This window comes from Camponotus floridanus, unplaced genomic scaffold, assembly GCF_003227725.1.
Source record: "Camponotus floridanus strain SB8 unplaced genomic scaffold, Cflo_v7.5 scaffold4, whole genome shotgun sequence".
Lineage (NCBI taxonomy): Eukaryota > Metazoa > Arthropoda > Insecta > Hymenoptera > Formicidae > Camponotus > Camponotus floridanus.
In genome coordinates, this window is record NW_020229547.1 from 2,213,856 (window position 1) to 2,239,661 (window position 25,806).

Here is a 25,806-nt window from a genome sequence, read left to right on the forward strand (position 1 = left end):
ACAAGTGGGAGCATATAATGTATTCTCATTTTATATATTTTTATAATATATTTTATATATTTATTTTTTATATATTTTTTATTAATATATTTCTAACGTAAAGAGTTGGAGACACTTAACGCTTGCATTCATTTTGAACTTTTTTATTTGGCATTTTTCTTAATATTATACAAAATACTATTGTAAGATAATCAAACAATAATATGTAATTATATAAAACACGTGTAACACACAAAAAAGCTTCTTTGAAAATGAAAAAGTTTCTGCGCGAGTTCTGATTTTAATGTGTCAAATAAAAAAGTTGACAGAAATCGTCGAGTCAAGTGTCTCGTTCTCTACACATGAATATATTTATATTTCTATAATAAATAGATTGTATATCCCACATATTCTCTTCTTATATTTTACATATGAAACTCTCTTATAATATATATGTAATATAGAGTGACAGAGTGTAACAGTGAGTGTAAATTTCAAATCTTCGACAAGAGTTACACAAGGAAACAAGAGGGGATATCGACTACAGATAGTCCAATATTTGACGAACAATACACATTTTTCATTATTATATAGCTTACGATTTTGAAACAAAGTTTTAACACACAACTTTTGTCCTAATCTAATACTTTCTGCTTCCTTGTTCCTCTACCTGCTTGTCGAAACTTTATAGAAACTTTGTTTAAAAGATTTTAAGCAATCATTCCATGCATACCAAGATATATTATATATGTATGTGTATATGTGTGTGTGTGTGTATATATATATATATATATATATATATATATATATACATATACATATACATATATGTAGATATATAATTTTTAACTATTAAGGAAGTATATTTGAAGATATTTTCATACGAGATCCAAAAAAGAGTTATATATCTTAATATAATAATATATTGATTAATTATTAATCAATATTTTCAGATTTTGATCTGTTAAAATTTCAATATTAATCAAATCGATTAATAAATAAATAAAAATTAAAGGATTTATTGAGAAATAATGAAACTTTATCATTTATTATGTAAAATCAATTTTTTTCAGACACGATTTCATATTTAAAAATGCGTACCTTACACTGTAGACCTTTATTTAAGTTTTGCAGCAAAGTCTTCGATTAAAATCTCGAAGTGAGAAAAACTCAATTAAAATCATTTTCATGCTCTCGTATTGAAATCGTGTACGTTCGCTGTTGTTGCTAGCGATGCGAGTTTTTTCGTTTCCTGATAGAACCATCGTTGCTGCTTGCGCAAATGCCGTGCCTAAGCGACCTGCTCGTATTCTGCCTTGTTGATGTTGCTGGCTAAACAGCACGCCAGGAAGATGCCCACCAACGGGAAGAAGGCTACACCGATCGCGGTACCAGCTACCAAACCGATGTTACTGTTTATGAAATCCAATACGCGACTGTAGCATCCCTGAAAACAGAAGGAATTGAAAATTAGATTTAAAAAATACCAAAAATTGAAAAAAATTGCAAGTCGAAAAAAACTGATTTAACTTGCGTATTTATTTTTATATTCTTTTTTCTTCCAACTCTTAGTGTCATAACTCCTATCGTAATTATCATAATTGCTGAAATTAATCAAACTTCGAAAATTTAGTTTAATATCGTTCACTATTTTAATTGTTCCGCCCTATTTACAGTAAAGAGCTGCAAGTTTCATAAGAACTTGGACAATTAAGAAACTGAAAACTTATCGCGCCTACGTACATCAGTATAAATTTGTTCTACGGAGTTCGGTTCGCACTTATCCTCGGGCACCTTGCAGCAGGATAGGGGAATTTCCTTCGGTGGATTTATGTTGTACCAATCGGCGTATCCACGATTACCGCAGCAATGCAACTATAATCAGATAATTAAATTTTCAAAATATGCGATGCATACATAATAAAAATTTCGACAGTTTAATAAAAAATAACTTTTTTTTTAAACTCAAGAAAAAGAGCAATCATTCCCTCGTAGTTTTATATTGAAAATTCAGGTCTCTAATTAAAAATTAATAAATAGTAAAATAATAAACAATAAAACAGAAGAAAGGAAACAATAAACATATATTTCATTTCACAAAAAATCTGATATATTAAAGTTTGTAATGAAACAGTTATTAAAATTAATTATAATATACTTTCCTATATATGATTTAATAAATCCAGTGTCTGATTATAAAAATATTATTGATTTTAATCTTTACAACGAATTCTTTATAAGAAATGGAAGTTCTAGCACAATTTTGAACGGAATAAAATCACATCAAATATTTAGTTATATAGCACGTTAAACAATATATTTCCTTTTTACAATTTTAATCTCAATTTTCTTCAATATTGTGACATGGATATGGCATGATATTTATAGTCCTAATAATATCGAACATTAAAAATACTATTAAAAATGATTTTTCATTTCAGTTTCTTTATTGAATTATTATTTGAATTTCAATAAAAATTTAATCAAAGTTCTATTATTATTAAAATAATTGAAATTGTGCAAGCATAAATGAAATATTGTAGAAAAAAATACTTACGGTCGATTGCATGCTATCAATGCGATTGGTCATGGAATCATCCCGTCCATAGGCTTCCATACTCTGGTTTAAGCTTTGATCGAATACTTCATTCAAGTTTGTACGATAAGCATAAATCGATGCACCCGCGCCAAGTTCCAATAATGCGACAACAGCTAGGAACGCGCCATACTAAGAGATAGAGAAAAATAATTATTTTAATAATAATATCAAGGGAAATCTCTACTTCTCTATAAGAAAAAGAAAGTAAGAGAGAGAGAGAAAGAAAGAGAAAGAGAGTTTTTAACATATTTATTTTTCAATTACTTATAAATTATATAAACAAAAAATTGTTTTTATAAACATCTTTTATAAAATTCTATTCATGTTTTGCCGAAAGAATTTTTTTAGAAATATTCAATTTTAACATAAAAATCTCAAAAATTCAAATATCATAGAAATATAATTTAATATCCTTTCTCTCTCTCTCTCTCTTTTCTCTTTACAATAATAATTCCATGGTATATCATTTATTTTACTATAATGAGTATTAATAAATAATAAAGCTATTCTTATGCAAGGTTTGCAAAAGACAAATTGATCAGCTCCTGTGTAAATTTCTTATTTTTACTATTAGTGCACCTATGTGCATCAGGGAATTATATTGCTCATGTGATGAAAAAATTATATCGAGTGTCGAGTATCGATTCGTAATTTTATCTATTCCCAAGGGAACCAAGCGGTCACTTTATACGATCTATAATTCGCGATAGTGTTCTATACACGTATACGTGTATCCTGATTCTTTTTCCAGCGCGTATCAAAATTATAAAATTGCAAAAGTTTCGTCGCGAATTATATAGACTGTACATCATGTTTACCAAGTATAGAAGAGCGGGATGACCTCGTGCGGTACAGCAACAGGCGAGAACCGCCGCTACCGCTAACACCGCACCTAAGCTCGCGAGCGCTAATAGGGCCGTTCCACTGCCCTGCACGCTCATGTTCATGTAATCCCGCAGCTGGATGCGCATCCATATGCCGATACATAGCATCAACACTCCGGAAGCCTGTACAATACAAATATAAGCGATATTAAAATAATTAGTCAAATTATCCGTCTCCTGAATGATGCTGCTTTCAAAAGTTATCTTTAAAAATTTTTACTTTATTTTTACCTTTATCTACTTTAAAAATTCACATCTTTAATAAATATATAAATTTTGTAGTAATACATATAAGAAAGTTAAAAGTTAAAGAAAAAGGAACTTCAACATCTCTTCTATTGGAGGATAATATTATACAGATAAACATGTTGTGATAATAACTTAGCAAAATGTCAGCAATGTTTACAGATTAAAATAGAAATAGTATTGTGAAAAAATGGAGATTATTTAATAATCCGTTCAATAACAAGACTTCTATCTTTATATTGAAAAAAGTTATGGTTGCTAGTATTAAAAGTGATAACAGTCACATACATACATCATGCGTTTCCAGATAAGTCGTTTAATTAGCGCGCTTGAAATTTCTCAACTGATTTAAGGATTCAAGGATAAGTATGGACTGTATGGAAAATATATAACAGCCATCAAAACTTTCAATAATTTAAAAAAATTCAGGAAAAAGTACGTTATAATTTTTAAATGTATTTTAAAAATTTAAGATATTATATACTAAATATTAATAATATAAGTAAACATTCAAGGTCATATTAACTATTTATTATATATCTCATACTCATTTGTTAGTTATCTGACCTTATTTCAATTAAGAAGCTTAGGACAGGATTTAATTGTCACGTCATTATTACATTTCATGCAGCGAGTGATCAAATTCGACCGATATACAACCGCAGGATTGCGATCAATTGCGCAACAGTTGGATCAGTTGCAAGGCAAGGGGTTGTTTGTGAAGGTGATATTTTAAGATCGTCAATGGAAGGGGGAGATGATCTTGACTTACCCAGAAAATGAAATTAAAAAGCATCAACAAAGTCTTCATGCAGGTCATCGTGGCCACAGTCTCTAATCGCTTGCTCATCTTGATATTCGTTTCTCCGCTCTCGTCGATAAAACCTTCTTTTTATCCAAGTTATTACGCACTATTGTAAAATGCTTCACTTGGGCCGCGAGAGTGAAGCTCGCACACGATCGATTCACGACAGGATTCGTGAGCACACTTACGCGTTGCGTGCGTGGCTTCCGCCCCTCTCTCAGCTGGTGCATGCGCGCTACCCCAAGAATATGTTATAGCCATGGTGGGAACTCCCTTTATCGGACTGAATTCTTCATATATAATGAAAACGAATGTATCGCAGGTAGTCGGAGAAACATCAGTCATATCATCGTGAAAGCATCAGGAGAGAAAGAGACATGTTTCTCATACGTCAGTTGCGTTGAAGGATTGAATATTACGTTGACAATTCTCTTCATGGAAATAATTTCTCCAATAATATCGCAGATCATATAAATATCTGGTAGCCAATATCTGTAAAAGAGATCAAAAATTTTTTTTTTAGGTATTCTTTTGACGGTTTTTAAAATTTTACATATTTTAAAGGATTTTACATAATTTAAAGGAATATATTATAAAATTTTTTTATATAAGCATATTAAATATGTTATCAAAATAACTTTCGATGTATCGACGCTTTTCACACAGATGATGTAAATATCTAATATAACAGTAATATATGATAAAAGAAAAAAAACACATAAAAGTATTATAGTATTTTTAAAAGAGTTGCTCTGATGCAAGTCTTTTCTCATTCGTAATTTATTTTTAATATTTTTCACTTAATTAAGATCAGATTATATTAAACAAGATTGTAGTAAACAAGTTTGCTATATTATCAAATACGTATGTAAGATATTCTTATTTCAACACGAAGTATTGATTGCATGTTTATAAGCTAGTAATTTCATTATGAGAAAAGCTGACAACATACGCGAGAATAAGCATATTATATTATGAATAAGGCACCTAGGTGATTTTTAAGTGATAAATAAAATCATGATAACGTCATAATGATGTCATTATGAATTTCATGTTCTACCTGGGAAGTGTCACATGCGCAAAATATATTTAATTTCAAAATACTAAAAGTGTACACACATATTTCACAAAATAGATATAATATATTCATATTTAATTTTCTGTGAAAAAACTTTTTCTCAAGATATGTATTTGCTTTTAATGCTATTATATATTTCCACATCTTTTAGTAACTTGTAATATTGATATTCTTGTAAAAGAAGAAAAAATATAATTATGATAAAATCTGCTTATAAAAAATAAATTTTTGCACAAAATACAGATGAAAAATATCCCTTTCCTTTTCTACTCATTGTAGTTCAGTTTAATATTTACTACAAAAAGGGCAGTAATGTTTATAAAAAAATTTTATTCATTTTGTCAAACTATTAAATATTTTAAAATACTATTTTCTTTGCCTTTTTTTACATTGTTCTCTCATTATTTGTATTTGTCATGTGATTGTTTCATCACATTAAAATGAAAAGATAAATGAAAGCACGTAACAATATTGGAAGAGTAGGAAAAAAAAAGGGAACTTTCAGAATGAAGGCATTCGCAGAATTTTACGCGCGCGAATCGCACGCAAATACAGAAAGAAAGCACATAAGCATTTCTATTGATAAAATACATAAAATAATTAAATCGTCATATTATTTCGTACAATTCAATCGTTTATGCACTTACGTATAAATTTTTCTATACTCAATGTTTTACTTCAATTTTTACTTTAATCTTGCAAAGATGTCGGCAACATCGAAATTGTTGTTATAATTCAAAATTTTATTGTAATTTAGAATTTCCGGAAAATAACATTGTTTTCACTGATGATTGGTGATTTTCGCATGGATGATCGTCTTTTTCGAAATAATGGAAATTTTTCTATCCTCTCGTAATTTTTCGTCTTATTCTCCTGATCCTCCTAATTCACTTTATCCTCCAGACTGTTCACGTTGTTATTCTCCAATTGTTTTTGGTTTATTTCAAAATTATCTCGATCAACCAGACAAGGAAGCTGTTCGTTTTTTTTTTCGATTGTCCATCAAATCCAGATCGAGTTTCGACAGATCTACAATCGGCCAGGTGTTTTGCATCGTTCCATTCTTTTCTTGTTCAGCAATGGTATCCGAAATATTCAGCTCGTCCGGACGATTGTTGTTACAAATCTCTTCAGAGATCGGTTTAGCAGTCAAATCAACGACCGAGCTGGCATCCCACTCTACCAATTCCTCGCTGATAGTAGACATTCTATCTTGTTCTAGATCTCTGTTGACGTCTCTCTTGTTGCTCCTGATGTCACCGATAGTCTTGAAGTAGATACTGTGATCGTACCGATAAGTTTCCAGACAATTGCTTTCAAGTTTGCTATTCGACTGGTAGTTGAACGTGCTGCAGCAATTAATCTTGGTCTCTTCCGGACAGGATTTCCATTTGGACCATTTGAGGCTGTAAAATCATAGCGTGTCTTTATCAGAAGAAGCGTTCCAGGTGTCTTGCAACATTTTCTTGGATCACCTGGTGCATTTCAATATTTGTTTCTTTGTACGATCTTTTTTATTTATATTTCATATATACTAATTTATATTCTTTTTTTCTCTTTATCTCACCTCTGCGATCGAAGAAGATTGTAACCACTTATAAAAGTTGTCCATTTCTCAATCCTCTGGAGTACGTATTCCGTCTCCTCGCTCCACCACTCCGACAGACCTTTCTGAATCATTATCTCTTTGCTCTCTGTCATTTTGATGTCAAACAAAAACGAGAATTTGAAAAATTTCACAGACTCATTTCACAAGTTGATGATGGTTGAACAACAATTCTATGACTGAAAAAATAATTTGACTCGGAGAATAAAGCGATTTATAGAATTAATAGAGGAAGCACCGCAAACGCGGAAGCCATTGATCATCATGGCCGTAACCTTGTGTAGGTATAATCACATCATGCGTTAATTATTAATTTCACATCAACATTCATGTTAAAATTATTCTCGATATCAATGATAAAATAATGTATTAGCTCCATATCTTATTACAAGTTTAGAAATAAGGTTTGAAAATTAAAAGTTTAGAAAATTAAAAGTTTAGAAATAAGATTTGAAAATCCATTGAAAATATGTGAGAATTAATGTCAGTTGCAAATGAAATGGAAAAAAGAGATAAAAGTTTTTTTGTCCATTTAAAAAGTTATTTTGCTGTGAAAGTTTATTATTTTTATTTATTTGCTCTCTACAATTAGTAAATCTGGTTAAAAAAAAATTGATTCTACAATGATTTTTGATAAAATTTCAGAGAGAAGCAAACAGAAATAAAATAAAAATTGGCATTTCTTAATTTTTTTCAAGAATATCTTTTTCGTAGGATTATAATTGCAAGTTATTAAAATAATACACAAACAGAATTCAATATAAAATTATCACTCCAATATTTTTGTTGAGAAAAAATCAATTTCAAAAATAGATTAAATCTCAATAAATAAAGAGATAATGCAATTAAGCAAAATTTAATCTGTAGATAATTACATGTCTATGTAATTACATGTCTATGTCTATTTAAATCAAACTTTTAGTTGGACTACTTAATGAATACCGGAACGATAATTAAAATTATTATTAAAGTACATACCTGTAAAGTAAAACTTTCGTAAAGTATTTTATTTCTAATTAATATTTAACATTAACATGAATTGTACGCGAAGTATTGTTTGTTTCTCGTCAACGTTTTAATTTCTCAATCGAACAATAGAAAAATAACTGCACGAAATTGACAGATGATTGTTTGCATTATTATTTATCAATTGCTACCCACACTGCTTTTCGCTGAAGAGAGGCAGATAGAGAAAAGAAAAGAGAGAAGAAAGAGGGAGAGAAAATGGATTTTAATGTCCGATTTTCTCCGCCAGAAAGGAAACAGAAGAGTCGCGACATGACATCGGTAATCGGTTTATCCGGTGCCCTGCCAATCATCGACGCGAAGAACATTGCGGAATATTGAACGGTGGAGGCGTGATGTTCGTCTGAGAAAAGAAAATTGTTTATCAGTGCGCGCGGCGTTGCGTGAATTAAAATTCAGCGCCGTCGTACTTTTTTCATCATCGCGTCAATTTTCCAACCGGGGGGATGAACGTAAAGTTGGCCGCGATATAAAAAGCCACCACCGCGCACATCGTACACTCCATTGCCGATTTTCTCGACGTCCGGTACACGCAGGTAAGAGAACATAAGGATATTCCGGAAGATCCCATCGACTGCGGTTTCTTTGATCAATTCGCGAAAGACTTCGTTACGTGCGGTTTCCGTGATTTTAATCTTTCGAGCGCATTTTATTATTCATATGTGTATTATATGTGTGTTTTTTAAATTAAACAGCTTGTAAATTTGTTATTTGTCTCACCTGTTGCTTTGCTGCTTTTCCTTATTAATTTTAATCCGTTGAATGGTGCACAGCTTCTTCCGTTAAATTGAAAATAATTTTCTTTCTCAGTGAATTTTTTTTCTAAATTACATATTTTTTTCTCAAATGCCCACACATTTAAACTAAAACTTGGGTTCTTTGAACAATTTTCCTGAAAAAGAAAAAAAAGATTGTCAGTAAAACTCGATATTAGAAGTTTGAGAATAAAGTTTCTTTGATATTTACGAGTATAATATTTGTATCTGAGCACAAGTTACAAGTACCTTTCATTGAGCATAATTGTATTTGTATATATTTAGATATTTTAATATTTTTCTACATGTGTATATATGTACATAATACATATGCACACATATAGTCATTTAACGAAAATGATATATGAAATACATTTACAAAATTTTACTGTTTTTTTAATACTTTTGAACTGTTTAATTTATCAAGTATACTAATTGAAAGCAATTATAGAAAATAGAAAGCAATAGTTCGATTTAAAAATTTTATGTGATAACATTAATTGTATCTATTATGAAAAAAAGATATATATTTGATCTGTAATTTAACGATATATCCTTGCAATGAAACGGAAAATTTTTAAATGATTGCAGACATGAATCTGACTTTCGCACTATCTTGCATGATCGCAGTCGTATGGCTGTTCTGCGGAAAATGCAAAGCAGCTCCGAGATTGATTCCCAGTATCCATCGCAACTTAGGAAATCATCCACATATTTACGGGTAATTATTACATAATGAACATACAATGAAAAGATATATGTGAATAAAATTAAAAACGGATGCGAAAATAAGACAATCTCGTCGACATGAAACTTTTGAGGATTTAAAAAAAAGTCAACAGCATGTATTTTAATTATTTCGTTTGCATTTTGCCGTAGATATGCCGTGGAAGGTCTCGTGAAAGACCTCGTAGAGGACCTCGTCGGCGAGGACGAGGACAATTTGCGACTCAGCAAACGCCAGCAGCTGGACGATTACGGTCACATGAGATTCGGCAAACGATCCAACAATGAAGACGAAGAATATGGACATCTGCGATTTGGCAAAAACATCGAAAAATAAAACGCTATCACATCGGATTCCCCCTAGATCGTAGATCGTGCACATATTCTCGTGCTAAGATGTAGATAGAATATATTTTACATTGCAGCTATTACATGATCGTGCCTCGTTATTTTACCTTCTCTTCAGTTTTTTTGTGCTCGATGCTTTATACCGCAAGTTAATCTTATTTTTAATGCAATTTAATTTGTGACATTATTATGATTATTTTGAATATGATTTTGCAATCGTATTGTCCTATAATCCTTAGAAAAAACATTACATCAAGAATGCTTCAATTTGTTACAAAAGGCTAATCTGGCGTTAATAATCTGTGAAAAGAAAGATATTATAGAAAGATTATTAAAAAGATTAATTATAAATCATTCAACTCTATCTTCCTTTGTTGTGTTAAAATATTGGGAGTAAGACATGATGACGAGCAAGGATAAAAATCAGCTCGTCAGAAAAATATTTTATTAATTCTTAAACATTTTATTTTTCTGAATAAAGAAGAAGTTTTGTTCATTTTGTTCATTTTGCACATTCATATATGTGTTCCAAATTTATTTAAAATATTCTAATATTTATTAAAATATTTTTATATCTATTGAAATACGTTAGATACTTTTCTAATGAATAGTTTAGTTTAAAACTATTTATTAGAAAATTTTAGTTTAGTTTAAAACTATTTGTGATGCAAATCTATTTGATAAAATGATAAGCAAAAGTTATATATATTTACACAATGTGTTTAATTTATCAGTCATCAATAGAATTTTGTTGTTGTTTATCATCGAATTTCGTACAATTTGCCTCTGCTCATTTTTAATTGTGCTATTCTCTGATGAAGATCCATGTCGTCGTCTAGAAATGTGTGGTATCCGCAACGATTCTCTAAATCTTGAGGACTGTAACCGATGGTACGCCGATTTAACAACCACGGTTCCGGTGGCGGTGGTGATGGTGGTGGCTTCGGTTTCAGAGGATAAGGCGAACGATAATCTCTGCTCATACTGGTTCGATAGTCCATCTGACAAATCGCCATGGGATCCAGCAGAATATCGGTTAATTTTAATTCTTTTTCCTCGTAATCCTTTCTAAAAAAATGTTACATGTTCTACTATCGTTTTAATTATTAATGTTATTTAACTATTTAATAATAAATTAATTTTTAATTTTATATATATATATAATTAAAAATTAATTCATTATTAAAAAATTATTAATAAACTGCAGCTTATGATCTCTTTAATAATTATGTGTATAAAAGAAATGTTGTGGATCATCTATAATCTATTCATAAATTTTTTAAGACACATATAATATCTTTACATAACTGTATAATAATAAAATAACAAATTTTTATAGTTAAAATCTTAAATTTTTATTATTTAATAATATTAAACGAGAAGGTGATATCCGGAGACTCTTATCTTGCAATTAGAAATAAATAGCAATTTCTGGTAATAATTATCTCTCCTTATAATTATAAAATAATTTATTTTTATAAATTTCGAAAAAAATTCTTTTCAGTTTGCCTGATATTTATTAAGCATAAAATACATACTCCGCCAAAGCTAACGATTGCATTGTAAGTAAACTGCGTCGCGGATAAGTAATCGGCTTGTACTCGTCTTTCATCCCAATTTGTGACAACATGGCACGTGTCTCCGAAATTCCAGTGCCTTCATCCTCTGGACCGAGTCTTTGATATGAGGATTTGTGAAGGTTTCCCTTCGGTGGAAATATATCTGTATTGTCTCTAGGCTCAGACAAAATTTTCATTTGCCTATTAATAATTTCAGTAAAATTATTGAGAAAGAAATTTTATGATTATTTTGGCTAAAATTTATACATGTATTATACAATAAATTTCTACTCATTAAATATCCTAAAAAATTCAAATATTATAACATAATTTAATGTAGCATAAATAAAGTAGTAATAAATAAATAAACTTACTCCATTTCTTCTGATAAAGATAAAGACTTATTATAAATTAAAATTTTACGATTGCTGGCACTGTATCAAATAATGATACGCAATACAAACGTGGGTGTTCTCGTCAGATTCGTGAAGTAAAGCGCGTTGCTACGTATAACAATCGCACGGTTTCGTCTGTATTATCGCGTAACTACTCCCCCTCATTTCCATTAAAAGTGTGATACGCTTTACATGTATGTGATTTCCGTCGCGATTTATGTTTATGTAAGCGACATACACATTATCTTTCTAAAGTTAATTTATAGTAGAAAAGTTTCGATTAAAAAAAGCTCTTCTAAAAGATTTTTCTTGTGTTTACAAAAGAATGAGAAGAGATAGAGAGTTAAGAAAATTTATATTACAAGAATCTGTATTAAAAGAGATAGAAATAGAAAAAAATATCATAAAACAAAATTAAATGATTTTAATTCCATCTTCCGTGTTTATATTTATGCAACTCTTTTGCATTATTATAAATTATAATATATAATATTATTATAAATTATGTAATATATAAATTTTTTTATTGAACCGTCTTTTTTATTATTTTTCTTATTAGTGAGTCTTATGGTTTTATTTTTAATAAAAATTTAAAAAGATGTATAATATTTACCAATCGTGTATCTTGATTTTATCGCTATACACCGCTGGAACATGGAAAATGATGGGTTCAATGTTTTCGTCTTCATCGCAAAATGGCATAAACTGTAAAATAAAAAAGAATTATTAGTATGAAAACTTTAAAGAAAAATAGAAATTAGCAAAATTTCTAATAAGATTGTAATAGTTTATATAACTCAAAAAAATTTTCTAGTATTATACTCGTAATAATAGAAAAACATAAAATTTATTTTAAATATATGAAAGTTATAAGATATTTAAAATTTTAATATGTTTTGAAGGATAAAATTAATATTTCCAAAATATTTATTTAAAAATTATCAATAGTGTTACATTTACTTTCTTTTTCAGCATTTTATATCGTATATATTTATATATTTTTTTCGTATCAAATATAAAAACAGATTATTAATCAATAACCACTAAATAACTTTTGCATTAAATATCTATGAAGACATAAAAACTTAACAACTCGTTTCCTATTATATCATTTTTCTGACTATTATGTGAACATAGTGTTACATGTCAATTATACAATTTATACAAATATTTTTCATGTCTTTTTCTTTTATTTCATGTAATTTTACAATAAGAGCAAATTCATATTGTTATCAAATAGAAATTTGCATACATATATAATAATAAATAAATATTAATAGTAATAAATATTAAATATTACACATTAATTGAAGGCTAACATGGAACATGAGATAAAGGAATTAGATTTGAAAGCGCTGCAAGAAGAAATTTTACGTAAATGTAGAAAGAAACCGGAATTTTTAGGTCCTCGTGATGAAAGATCGGAAGATGAAAAACACGAAGCAGAAGATTTGCATGAGGAGGAAGATATACTCTCGATGGAAATCGATAAAATTGCGGAGGAATTACCCTTTGAGGATGTATTGGCTGAAAAACGTCGCAAATATACAACTAAAGAAGAGTTTATTTATTTAATGTACAATGACATACTTCCGGTTCTCGTCCTTGAGTAATTATACTGATTTAACGAAATAAAAAATTACCATTGCATGTGTTATTGATTTAATTCGATCGATATGCACACAGATGGGATGGTTATTTCCTAAGGAAACCGCTTGTGAGGAAACTGGACGAGGATGATGCTGAAGCTATCAAGAAAAATGAAGAGGAAAATGACATAAGTGACGGTTCATTTATTAAGGAAGAAAAGGAAGAGAAAGATAAAATATCCATTCCGTCCTGGAAACTTTCATCACCGGATGAATTTGCCGATATAAAATTCTACAATAAAAATTCTTATCACGGCCGCATCAGCAGGAAGATGATGGAGGGCGAAGGGACATACAGATGGCATAATGGTGTCCACTACAAGGTATCGAGAAAATATGTATCTATCGCATTCAATAAAAATCCCGGTGGGTATAAAATTTTGAAAATTCTATAATTTTATGTAATTAATATATGTTTAATATAAGTTTAACATATTTCAAAGTTTCCGTTTCATTTACTTGAGTTGACATTTTTTTAAATTGAATCGAGGCATCCTGGCGTGTTATTCTGAAAAATATAATATTTATTCGCGTTAATTAGTGTCAAGATTTGAGAATCAGCAGGAATAAATGAAGGATCAATTTGAGCGTAATAAGATTCAAAATAATGCAGGGTCAGTTTGAGCGTAATAAGATCCAAGGGAGAGGTTTCCTGGAGTGGAACAACAATTGTTGGTACGAAGGCGAATTCATGGATGGTTTTCGACACGGTAAAGGTCTCTTGGTGGACAGAGAAAATAATCGTATGTATCTCGGTCGGTGGCACATGGGTCACAAACATGGAAAAAAATAAAATAATGAACAAGTGGTAAAATACTCGTAGGTCATTTTAATGATGAATCAAAAATATTCACGTAGTATTTATAATAAATCATTCGTTCGAATGAAATATCATTGCCTGAACGATCGAGTTGTACCTTTACTTTTGGAATCGGCTTTTGTGGATCTGACACATGTCTGGACAAATAATAATAAAATTGTTATAGCTGAACAAAAGATAATAATCAATACAATGTTTTACGTGATGCATCGTCTTATATAAAATAGACTAATGCAGACTGTCTAATCTATCTTCCAAGCGAGGTACATTAAATTCAAATTCAAGTCTCGTGTGCCTCGCAGAGTGAATAGAAACTTTCCAGTAATTATACCTCGTAGAAGAGTATATATGTAAATTTAAAAAGATTTTTATCGAAATACTTAAAGTTATTAGAGTATCTCTTACTATATTTTGACGATTACCGTGAATTCTAGGATGGATTTACGCCGCCGTAAACTGGAATTCTCCTTTTGCCCTGCTCTCTCACTACGCGGTCACGTGACACTCGCTTTACTTTAGGGCCATGTTACATTTGTCATGCGATAAGCTTCATCGAACGCGCCGATTGGTCGCGACGACGGGATCCTAGAAATTACCTATCCAACAGCCAATGGGTGCGTCTCACAAACTCGCTGTTTGACAGATGTAGGGTGCGCGTCGAACCGCGCTACGTCATTGGCTGTCACGGGACGAGCGACGATTGGCGAACGGGCGATCGACGAATTTGCCAATCGGATCCGCTCGCGGTCGGCTGTTCTAGCAGAAGGATTTCAATATTGACGTGCATTTATTTGACGCTCTCGCGAAGCGAGTGGCGTTACCGCGACGGAGAATCGACCTTTGGAGAGAAACGCGGCTTATTCAGCGAGATCCATCCGACGAGGAACCATGTCGGACGCGATGGTGGACGAACGGTAAATATCGTCGGTGATAATTGCTGATAACTGGCGATCAAGTGATTGATTTCGACGATTGACTCTGGAATTCGCGACGCTGTTGCTCTACAACCGAGTCTTTCTCGTTTCGGCCTTTCCGAAAAATATTTCTTGGACGCCTTTTAAATCGTATTCTATCGACTCCTTTTTTCAATCTCCTCCTGTCCACATATCAGTCTGCAACATATGTTTGTGCAGACTCATTATTAGTATAATTATTCTGTTGCCATGTTTTCTAATCACTTTTTTTGTTAATATAAATTTATTCAAATAATGTTACGCAAAGGTACATTTAAATATTGCATATGAAAAGTGGAAAAGTAGGAAGCCAAACACCTATCAAACAATTTTTAGTTAGTTAAGTAAAAGCATGCATAAGTAAATATGTATGCTTTTATAAATCTAAGGTTGTGTGATGTTTTAACTTTTATCTTATCTTCTCTAACAATATATTTGATCAGCTGATTTAATCACTTTAAATGAAAATTCAAACATAATTATGTTTTCATGTTTGTGATTTTTAGAGTTACTGATGAGATTGAGGCATTGAAAGCAATCCTACTGGACAATGAACTCAACATTAAGGAAAATGATAGGTATATATTTAAAAAATTTTTGCAATTCTTGTTAATTTTATATAAAAAAATATTAATATTAAAATGAAGATATTTGAATGATTATCACACATATTTTGTTCAGACTTTTTATAAAATTATAATAAATTTCCATCAAAGTGAAACTACAACTTTTAAAATGTTCTTATTTTTTAAAAACAGTTATTGTCAGCAGAGATTTGTAGATATTATTAGATTAATTTTTCTTAAAAATATATTTTTTTATATTCCTATAGATTTTTATATGTATAGCTTTTAACATATACATACAGTCACAAAACTAATCTCTTTGGGGTATAATTTTCATTAATATTTAATTGTGATTTGTTTATAATATGTATACAGATTGCTGGAAATATATGGTGTTTCTGGTGTTAGGTGATTTATAATATTAATTAATTCTTTTTACTGTTTCTAACAGTAATTCATGTTTGTACAGAGGAGAACCAGAGTGTATTGAAACGATACTGTTTCCATCCACCGGTGAGGATTCGCAATCTCAATATGTTTGTGTTACTTTGATCGTTCGATTACCCTCGGGCTACCCGGATATCTCGCCAGTTATCAATCTGAGAAATCCCAGAGGATTGGACGAGGACACAGTGAAGCTGATGCAATCCGACGCGGAGGCCAAGTGCAAAGACTTCATAGGTCAGCCAGTCATGTTCGAGTTAATTGAGGTAAAGAATTCTTCTATCAGTTTCTTATTTTTTTTTTATCGACAATTTATCTTTTATCGTTTGAATTCTGCTGCACAAAAAAATAGCGATAATAAGTCTATTTACTCTAAATATCTGAAGTATCTGTTTTTCAAGAAATTTTGTTTGAAACATTTAAAAACTTGGATTTTAAAATAGCATATCTTTATGCATACCTTTTTATGTATATAAACAATAAAATCTGTATTGCAAATTTGCTGGACGTTCTTTTCTTTATTATTTTCAATTGTTTTATTAAGTAACTTATGTAACATCTTCAAAACATTTTCAAAATAGTAAAAACAGAAAAAAAAGAAATATATTTTTCTTCCATTTATATCTCTATAAAAGAGAAGTCGTGAGAAAATTTATATATACAAATTCTTATGAAATTATTCTTTTAAAGAGTTTACACTTTTTTAATAAGAAGAATTTGCTATATAATTTATAAATTATATTTATTTTATGTTCTCACATAATTTGGGCATATATTGAAATATTAAAAATATTTTTTCCTCACACACACATATGTATTTGAATATTATTATCTGGACAAAATTTATTGTTTAAAAGAACATGTAAAAAGATCATAAACTTCTTTAATTAAATTTTTTATAATTCTTTAATTACACAAAAAATTATATATGAACTCTCTCTCTATAATCTCTTATGTATTATCAAGAATAATATTAAGATAATATTTATAAGTTTATTAGTAATTTATGATCTTTTTGTAATAAATAATATAAATAATTAAGAATAATAATGATTTTGATAAATAAATTATTAATTCTAAATTCATAGTAAATAAGAAAAATAATAAACAAATTATTAATTATAAATAATGTTAATATATATAATGATAATGGAATAATAATTCAGTTAATACGAGAACACTTAACAAGGAGCAATCTTCCCACCGATCAGTGCGCTGTTTGCTTGTATGGCTTCCGGGAGGGAGATGAATTTACAAAAACGGAATGCTATCATTACTTTCATTCGCACTGTCTGGCAGCGCACGTTGCTGCCGCCGAGAGATATTATAGAGAAGAACAGGAAAAGTTACCACAGTGGCAGCAAGATACCACAAATAAATTTCAAGTATGTTTATGTTATATAAATGAAACATTTTACGCTAAGTAATGATTTCATTTCATCCGTCAATCTTGTGATGCTTGCAAAGTATTTTTCCGTTTCTCTTTTTGTTCGAGATTTATTATATTTATACTAATATTTATTCATTTATACTTCGTTTATTTTTTAGGCTATATGCCCAGTTTGCCGGGAATCGATCAATTGTGATGTCGAGAGCTTATGGTCGGCTCCGCCGCCAATCGATGTTGAAGCAGCTACCGATTTCTCCGTTACCGCCGAGTTGAGGGAACTCCAGAAACAGATGGCCGCTTTGTATCTACGGCAGCAGCAACGCGGTGGTATAATCGATCTTGAAGCCGAGGGTGTCAAGATGCTGGTAAGAACGGAGGACGATCCCGCAGCTACTACGGAAGAAGTCAGTCCTCCTGGCACGAGTTTGACCGCATATTCAAATACCACCTCTGTGCAATCTGTTACTCAGGTGGTGAGTAGTCAACCATGCTTCGATGATGGAAACAATGAAAACGAAAAAAAATTATTTGGATATTTGAATCCACTGTTAAGGAAATGGGACATAAAAATAGATAGTTTTGTTATATGAATTTGCACACATAATCATCCGCTTAATTTTAAACGCAATGTAATGTGAAATTCTCGATCAAAGAAATCTGGAAAAATAAGGTTTTGTCCAAAACTATGTAAACCTGGAAACTTAGTAATATTATTTTCAAAGCAACTGGAAACAGTAAGTATAAACCTCATTTTGCGAGTAAGAACCTCATTTTAAGATTTGACTAATTATCAATAATTTTCTCATTTATTAGTAGATTTTTTTTCCATTATATTTTGTCGTCCAATCTCTTGATTTTCTATCGACTTTTATCAAACGAGCGTTTTCTTTTGTCGTTTGCAGCACTCAAAGCAGTCGACGCACCAGACCCAGAACAATCATAACTCGCAATATCAACCGCGTCAGATGCAACATAATCACGGCCACAACAATCATAATCACGGTCACCGTCATCGAGGTCGCGGTCGGGCCCATTACCGGCGCCACTTTGACAGAGTTAGACAAGCGGAATCTACTCCCAGATGACAATGGGCTCGTGACAAGGTCGCCACTCAAGTCTGGTCTGATCCCTTCTTCGATCTTTCGCTAAGTGTATACAATATTCTGATTAGCATTAGTAGCATAATATACGTCAGTGTAATATACGGTGATAGTCTATTCTCGAATAGTCTCACCGCGATAATAAACTTATAGGTGTCGTTGTTTGACGGCAGCATCCCCACCGTCGTCGCCGCCAACGTCGCGGCGGCGACGAGATGCGTCGCGACTTTCCGTCTGGACTGTCTACGTAGATCGAGGCCGTGGTGCTCTTTCTTCCGCGAACGATTCGCGACCGTACAAAGTAGTTGATATCGTTTCGCCTTAGTTCCTCTTACTTTTATTTCTTTATTTTTTAGTTTATGCGGAATTTCGTGACATTCGAGAAACCATCGGTCCTCTTCTCGTTTCTCGCAAAACGATGTTAAATGAAGCAAGATTTTGAATGTTAAATATCACAAACGATACGAACAGCCTTTTCTTCGACATTTAAAAAGCTCGCGTCTACAGAGTATTTACATTACATTTTATTTACATATATTGTATAATATTATATTAGATATTTAAGTATCATCTGAAATATGAATTAATGTGAATTAATAAAAAATATTTTTTTTATAATTTGAAAATAATTGCTTTTTGGACACTTTTTAAAATCTGTTTATTTTAATAAGTATTACATAAACTTTGTATCGCGAATTTTTAAACATCCTGTAAGAGAGAATCGACATTTATGTATACATTAAAGCTATTGTGTTCTAATTGTATCAAATTACGAATGTCTAAGAAAATACAGAACAGATTTTTTTGAAGCAATTTAACTTGTCAGCAACATAGGAGATAAAAATAAATCTTAAAGTGATAACTTTGCAGAATGAGAAGAACTGATGGTCGAAATGTCACACGTTAACTTTTTATATTCACTGCCGCGAATACAAAAAGATTATTCTCAATTTCATCCGCGATGATTAACTTTTTTTGATTTTGTCGTCTCTCCGATTACGTCTACAAACGAACGCTTAATATTATCTCCTTTTGCATTTTTAGCATTATATGATTATCTTATTTTCCTGTTAATGAAAAAGACATTCTTCGTGTTAAAGAAACAAAGTTTAAAGCCAGATAATTCCATTTGATTAAATTTGTTAGAAGAATTTAAGGGAGATGATGATTGATTACTTTTAAAAATATGGCGTTCGAGATTTAGCACAAAATATTTCAAGTGCAAATTCTCTCTTTTTAAATAAATTATTAATTTTTCTTGATTATTAAAATATTGATATAAAAAATAAAAATATATGTTTTTGCAAATAGAATTTCAGAAACTTAATAACAAAACAAATTATTGGTGAAACTTTATTTTTCTATGTTCTTTTTTTACATTTTCTTATATTCTTTTCTGTCAAAAATCTTATTAAAACGTCTTTAAATTTATCAAACAATCTGCGCATAAAATATTTATATATTTTTAATCTAAGACAATCTGTATAAATGTTATTTATACCCAACTTTTCCATTTCTTTTAAATGGACATAATCAGACGACAATATTAAAAAAAATAACAATACGAGAAACATACAGGGTGAGGCAATAACTTTATCCATCTGAAATATTTCCGCTATTTTTAGAGATATAAAAAAATTATTTGTTAGGAAAGTTATACGGAATTATACGGAATTATTAGTTAGGAAAGTTACATGATATCAAGAGAACTAGTCATATTTTTTTCACCATAGGTGGAGGTACCTCAAGATTATCTTCATTTTCGTAAATGAAGCCATCCAAATTTTTTTATATAAATCCTCGTAATATTCAGCGAAATTAGAAAGATAATATAGCCAAAAATTGAATAGTTTATATTTTAATTTAATATAATTTTATATAAACTATGAGAGAGGAAGAGAGAGAAATATCGTAAAATATTAATTTTTTATTATTTTGTCTCAATAATTTTATGCTCAAAATAATGAAAGGCATCGATTAATATAAGAAAAACACGTAATAATTTTTAAGAAAAAATTAAAGAGTACAAAGTTATTGCCTCATCATGTATTTCACTCCGCCTCGTATGACAGTGTGTTACAAGAAAAATTAAGCAATCAAAAATTGCATGAAAATAAAAATATTTTATACATTAGTATGAATCTAACATAATCAAAATTAACGGATACCATTTATTACGCTTAATGTACGATATATTGCGTGATACATTGTAAATTGTAATTGCTACAACTTTGACGAGTCTACGTTAAAATGTAGAACTCGATGAAATTGTATCAATTTCAATTCCTGTTTGCAATTACAATTGTCGAAAGTATATATAGAATGTTCTAAAAGTCGCTTTGTTAGCAGTGTTCATCTCTATTTAACATTGCTTTTAGAAAGATTCACTTTTGTTTGATAATAATTGATTCTTTTCTCAGCAAATTATATAACTGCTACCTTCATTATCTAACTTTCTTCACTTTGTCTCCTTTATGAACAGTCTTCTTATAGCAAAATAGCTTTTTTGAGATCTATCGTCTGTATTGTTTTATTTCCGCGAGTAAATCACTGGAATATTAAAACAGAATATCGAAATTGTCTTTTTTGAGATCTCTTATTGAAATAACTTAAGTTCAAATATTTCGTCTTTGTTTTTTCATTAGGTATATTAGGAATATATCAAACCTATCTGTTAACGTCAATTGATTTTTTCCAATGTTTTTATCACTCGACACTTATTTTCGCGCACTACAATAAAGGAACACTTTATTAAAAACATTAATTTTGAATCCAAACAGTTATAATAATTATATATTATAATAATTATAATTTGTATGATTTATCTACCGATACAATCGATTCTTTTATTCTTTTTATTAAAAGCTCATCGTCGTGGAGATAAATGTTTTTTGTCATGCAATCACATTGTCATATTCAACTCAATATTGATTTTTATATTAGAGTCCGATGCAACTGAATGCAACAATTTATTATTTGTATGCGAAAGTTTTAACTGGAAAGGAATATAGCAAATTTAAACAATTTCTAGAAAAAGTGAAAAGTAATTTCGAACAATATTTGCGATCTTTAGAACAGACTATATATATAAACTGTGCCATATATATATTTAATGCTCACGTTCCGCTCACGAAGAAAGTATATGGCATATCTGAAAGTCTTGTCGAATACACATTTTGCAAATTGAGATATGCTTTAAAGTAAAACTTTTTTAGAGAAGATTTCTCTTCACCGATGCCCGCACTTTGAATTTTTAGTCGAAGTGCCTGCGATCGACAAGTATAGACAATTGTGATAAAAAAAGAAAAAAAAAAGAGTAAAGCTACTCACATCATGTTGAATTCGAAGCAAATAGAGCAAGCATCTCGTATTACATACACAACTAAGAACTAATTTTGCTACTTTAAGTTACTCCTGTTTCGTAAAGTTCCTCTTTCCGTAAAGTGTATTTGCACTCCGTATCATATATAGTACGATTTACATATTTTCGCGTAAACAGGACTAATTTTAAGGAGACGATGGCATCGTCTATTGTAGATATTTCCCATATATAAATATATACATATACATACATACATATATATAAAAAATATATATTATATGTATATGTATATATGAAAAATATATATGTATATATAATATATATACATATATATATGTATACATATACATATAATATTGGCGAAAAAAATTGTTAGCAATCTCGTGTATAAACTTTTCCACATGAATGTGATACTTACAAAAGGGTAATAGGCTAAATGTAAGAAAAGTTTAAACGCATGAGAATTCGAATAATTTCGCTTTTGAATTGCAATTAAAAATTTCCCCAACTCGCAAATTAATCGTTCTATTTTCTTGATATAGCTTAAAATCTATATCAGTTTTATTGTACAATTAAATTTTCCATCGAATTTTTGCTAAATATACAAGAAATCGATACATGAAATACACAAGAAAATGACTATAGCTGAATCTAACACATTCTGATATACAGATGGTGTTTCAAAAATAAATGGCCAAACTTTAGAAATGTATTTTTACTTTAGGAATTATTCTTATTTAAGGATATATGAAAAAGAATCATGACAAATATATAATTCTGGAAATACACATTATCTTCCTATAATTACTTTTTATTCACACGACAAAATTTTTTAATAATAATTATCTACAAACTCATGTTCATAAAGTCCTTTTTATCTATATTGATAATGAGTAGAGCATGTGCTCAAATTTTAATCGTTTATATATCCGTAATAGGAAACATTCTGAATGAAGAATATAAGACATATTTGAATTAAATGTTACGCGATATTTACGTACATAATTAGTAAAGTATAATTTATGGCGCTTTTGCAACAATTAAAATTACAAAAAAAAAGAAAAAAAAGCGTAAGCATTATTTGAAAAGAAAACCTCGTGATATATGCGAATTGCTTTAAAAACATTTTTTAGAAATGTTATTATTACATTATAAAAAAATAGTAAATTTTAGCATCTCTTATTGTTCTGTAAATAAGTAAAGGAAAGAGTCATGATTATATGGAGAAATCTTTGGCCAGTATATAAATTTATACTTTAATAATTACTATTATAAAAAGACACTTGGAAACAAAGATCGTATTATTTCGAGAATTATGTTAATATCTTTCAATTGATTGTTTTGGTATATTTTATATATACATTATGTTTTTTTGTATATTTTGTATATTTTGCATTGTAGCGCATAATCAATCAAGATAAATTTTTCTCTTAAATGTTAAACATTTATTAAATTATTTTTGAAAGTTTCATCTCTTAAAATTCTTTGATTTAAGATGTATCTTATAAATATAAGTATTGCTATAAAAATCATAAAAATGTGAAACATGTAGTAGATAATTGACAATGTAATCGATAAAATCTATTATGTTATGTAGAACTCTTTTATAATTTTGTTCATATTTCTTTCTAAATATTGCTTAAAATAATATTTTAAGCAATATTTTAGTATTCATTTCAAAACATGACGATATATCTTATTTTAAAATCGATACTCTTGCGGAAATATAATAAGTACACATAAAAATAATTTGAACCGATTTAGTTTCAAAGATTTTTATACGTTACACTATCATATAGTGGAAAAGTCGCGCTGTCTCTTTATAATGCCAGATAATTAAGTTACTCCTGCGATCTATATCTCTATTTGTAAGTACCAAAGAATGTTGGATTATTAAAAGGCAAAAAAAGAAAAAAAGGCAGAAAAGAAAGAAAAAAAAACACAGGGATTGACTTTATATATAGGGAGTACCTATTTACTCCTCTCTTTTACGTTTTTACGCATGTCTGTGATATTTTAAGAGAGCGATGATTTTTATTTAATTTTTTATTACATCCATTTCTTATGCGTGTATATATATATACATATACCACATATGCGTGCAAACAATATTCGAGAATTTGCCGCATATACGTAGCTTCTGTATAATGCGATACGTTATATTGCATATTTTCTTTGACTAAAGAAAAGAAAAATATGTATAACACATATGCAATTAAATTCTCATTTAAAAATCTTGTTTATTTTTGTACATCTACCATTATCCAGAGAATCGATATATGAAACTAAACTGCTTTCTATTATAAGCTCTCTACATATTTATTACACGTCAAAGCTTTCATAAACTTTAGCTTCTAGGCACGTTTAATATGAAGCTTTTTATCCCTATCATCTTATGGATGATGTAGCTGTTAACTTGAATTTTCACCTGTCCTTTGATGTTCTATCAAGATTTTGTATCTTGGATCTGTAGTTTTTCACAGCTTTGATAGCTCGATAAATGTCCATTTACTTATGTGGCTTAGCACTATAAAAAGAATATAGAAGAAATATTAAATATTCAAATAATTACGAAATCATTGAAGAGTAAAAACATAGATATATATGAATATTATTCATTTTTTATTAGGGAAGCCCATTCCAGCAAATTCTTAATTGTGAAGAATTCATTTATCGATAAAATCACTTAATTGTGATATTATTTATATATAAGATTCACGTTAGTGTCCATATATTAATTAACATCGAATTGTGAACCGCCCTTCTTACGTGACTTAGCGCTGTAAGAAGAACAAGAGTTAGAGGAAATTAAATGTTCAAGTATACAAAAATTAGAAGCGAGATCATTAAAGAGTAAAAACATATACATATTATATAAGTAATCATGTATCTCTATTGTAAAAAAAAGAAAGAAAAAAAAACAGAATTGGTGTGATTCATATTTCTATTTCTTTTCATAATAAACTTAAGTGTCGAAATAAATCTTTAAGCTTACAAATGTCTGGAAGATCAGTAACTTTATTGCGCTTCTATACTGTTCAAATACTGTTGTGTTATAAGATACGCAAGACTTAGGAAAGATTTATATACTATCTCTACATTTGTTCCATGATAGCTGTAACTACACAAATATGACGATACATATTGTCACACTCGCTAATTCATTATCTCTTGTGTGTATATGTCCCATTTTATTTTTAATAAAACATATTCACACAGCCATTTTTGTAAAATTTATCTAACACATGTGTCTTTATAAAAATTCTTTGACAACAATATATAAATACTCATCATGCGGTAATACTAACATTTGTATATACATATTAGATATTAGAATAATAACATATTACATATTAGAATAATAACATTTATATTATTCGATGCAATTATCGTACTTTATGCAAGTTTTATATAATTATGAATATTGTTACTATACGTATTTTTATATTTATTTACTACATGATTGTTTTCGTTATCTAGTTCTTTAATAAATTCCCATAGCAAATAAACCAAATATTTCGCGCGCACGATAAGTAGGAATAAATATATTACATTT

At 29.6% G+C, this 25,806-nt stretch overlaps 4 protein-coding genes and 1 non-coding gene across 6 annotated transcripts; 3 read left to right on the forward strand and 2 right to left on the reverse strand.

Moving 5' to 3' along the window:
- Window positions 1–1,024: 1,024 nt before the first annotated feature.
- Window positions 1,025–4,736, reverse strand: LOC105251831 (tetraspanin-7). Its single transcript, XM_011258874.3, has 5 exons — window positions 4,481–4,736; window positions 3,397–3,585; window positions 2,537–2,707; window positions 1,723–1,854; window positions 1,025–1,426 (listed from the first exon to the last, which is right to left on the reverse strand). The coding sequence occupies exons 1-5, from the start codon at window positions 4,556–4,558 to the stop codon at window positions 1,271–1,273; spliced, it is 726 nt and encodes a 241-aa protein (XP_011257176.1). The 5' UTR covers window positions 4,559–4,736; the 3' UTR covers window positions 1,025–1,270.
- A 1,179-nt stretch (window positions 4,737–5,915) lies between these two features.
- LOC105251828 lies at window positions 5,916–14,966 on the reverse strand. The gene is made up of 7 exons (XR_003123206.1): window positions 14,898–14,966; window positions 12,620–12,711; window positions 11,591–11,812; window positions 10,817–11,120; window positions 9,853–10,011; window positions 7,159–7,340; window positions 5,916–7,066 (listed from the first exon to the last, which is right to left on the reverse strand). It is a non-coding gene; the product is annotated as an uncharacterized LOC105251828 (transcript).
- LOC105251829 lies at window positions 8,562–10,360 on the forward strand. Of its 2 annotated transcripts, XM_011258872.3 has the most exons (3): window positions 8,562–8,759; window positions 9,570–9,699; window positions 9,858–10,360. In XM_011258872.3, the coding sequence occupies exons 2-3, from the start codon at window positions 9,572–9,574 to the stop codon at window positions 10,039–10,041; spliced, it is 312 nt and encodes a 103-aa protein (XP_011257174.1). In that variant the 5' UTR covers window positions 8,562–8,759; window positions 9,570–9,571; the 3' UTR covers window positions 10,042–10,360. The 2 variants fall into 2 exon arrangements, with proteins under 2 accessions (XP_011257174.1, XP_025267330.1); XM_025411545.1 differs by lacking the exon at window positions 8,562–8,759 and having other exon boundaries at window positions 9,560–9,699.
- Window positions 13,326–14,448, forward strand: LOC112638906 (radial spoke head 10 homolog B-like). Its single transcript, XM_025411488.1, has 3 exons — window positions 13,326–13,615; window positions 13,693–13,978; window positions 14,269–14,448. The coding sequence occupies exons 1-3, from the start codon at window positions 13,326–13,328 to the stop codon at window positions 14,446–14,448; spliced, it is 756 nt and encodes a 251-aa protein (XP_025267273.1).
- Window positions 14,967–15,235: 269 nt separating the features above from the next.
- On the forward strand, window positions 15,236–19,450 carry LOC105251827 (E3 ubiquitin-protein ligase RNF25). Its single transcript, XM_011258869.3, has 6 exons — window positions 15,236–15,389; window positions 15,935–16,006; window positions 16,464–16,704; window positions 17,605–17,823; window positions 17,987–18,301; window positions 18,731–19,450. The coding sequence occupies exons 1-6, from the start codon at window positions 15,364–15,366 to the stop codon at window positions 18,911–18,913; spliced, it is 1,056 nt and encodes a 351-aa protein (XP_011257171.1). The 5' UTR covers window positions 15,236–15,363; the 3' UTR covers window positions 18,914–19,450.
- The last annotated feature ends 6,356 nt before the right edge of the window (window positions 19,451–25,806 follow it).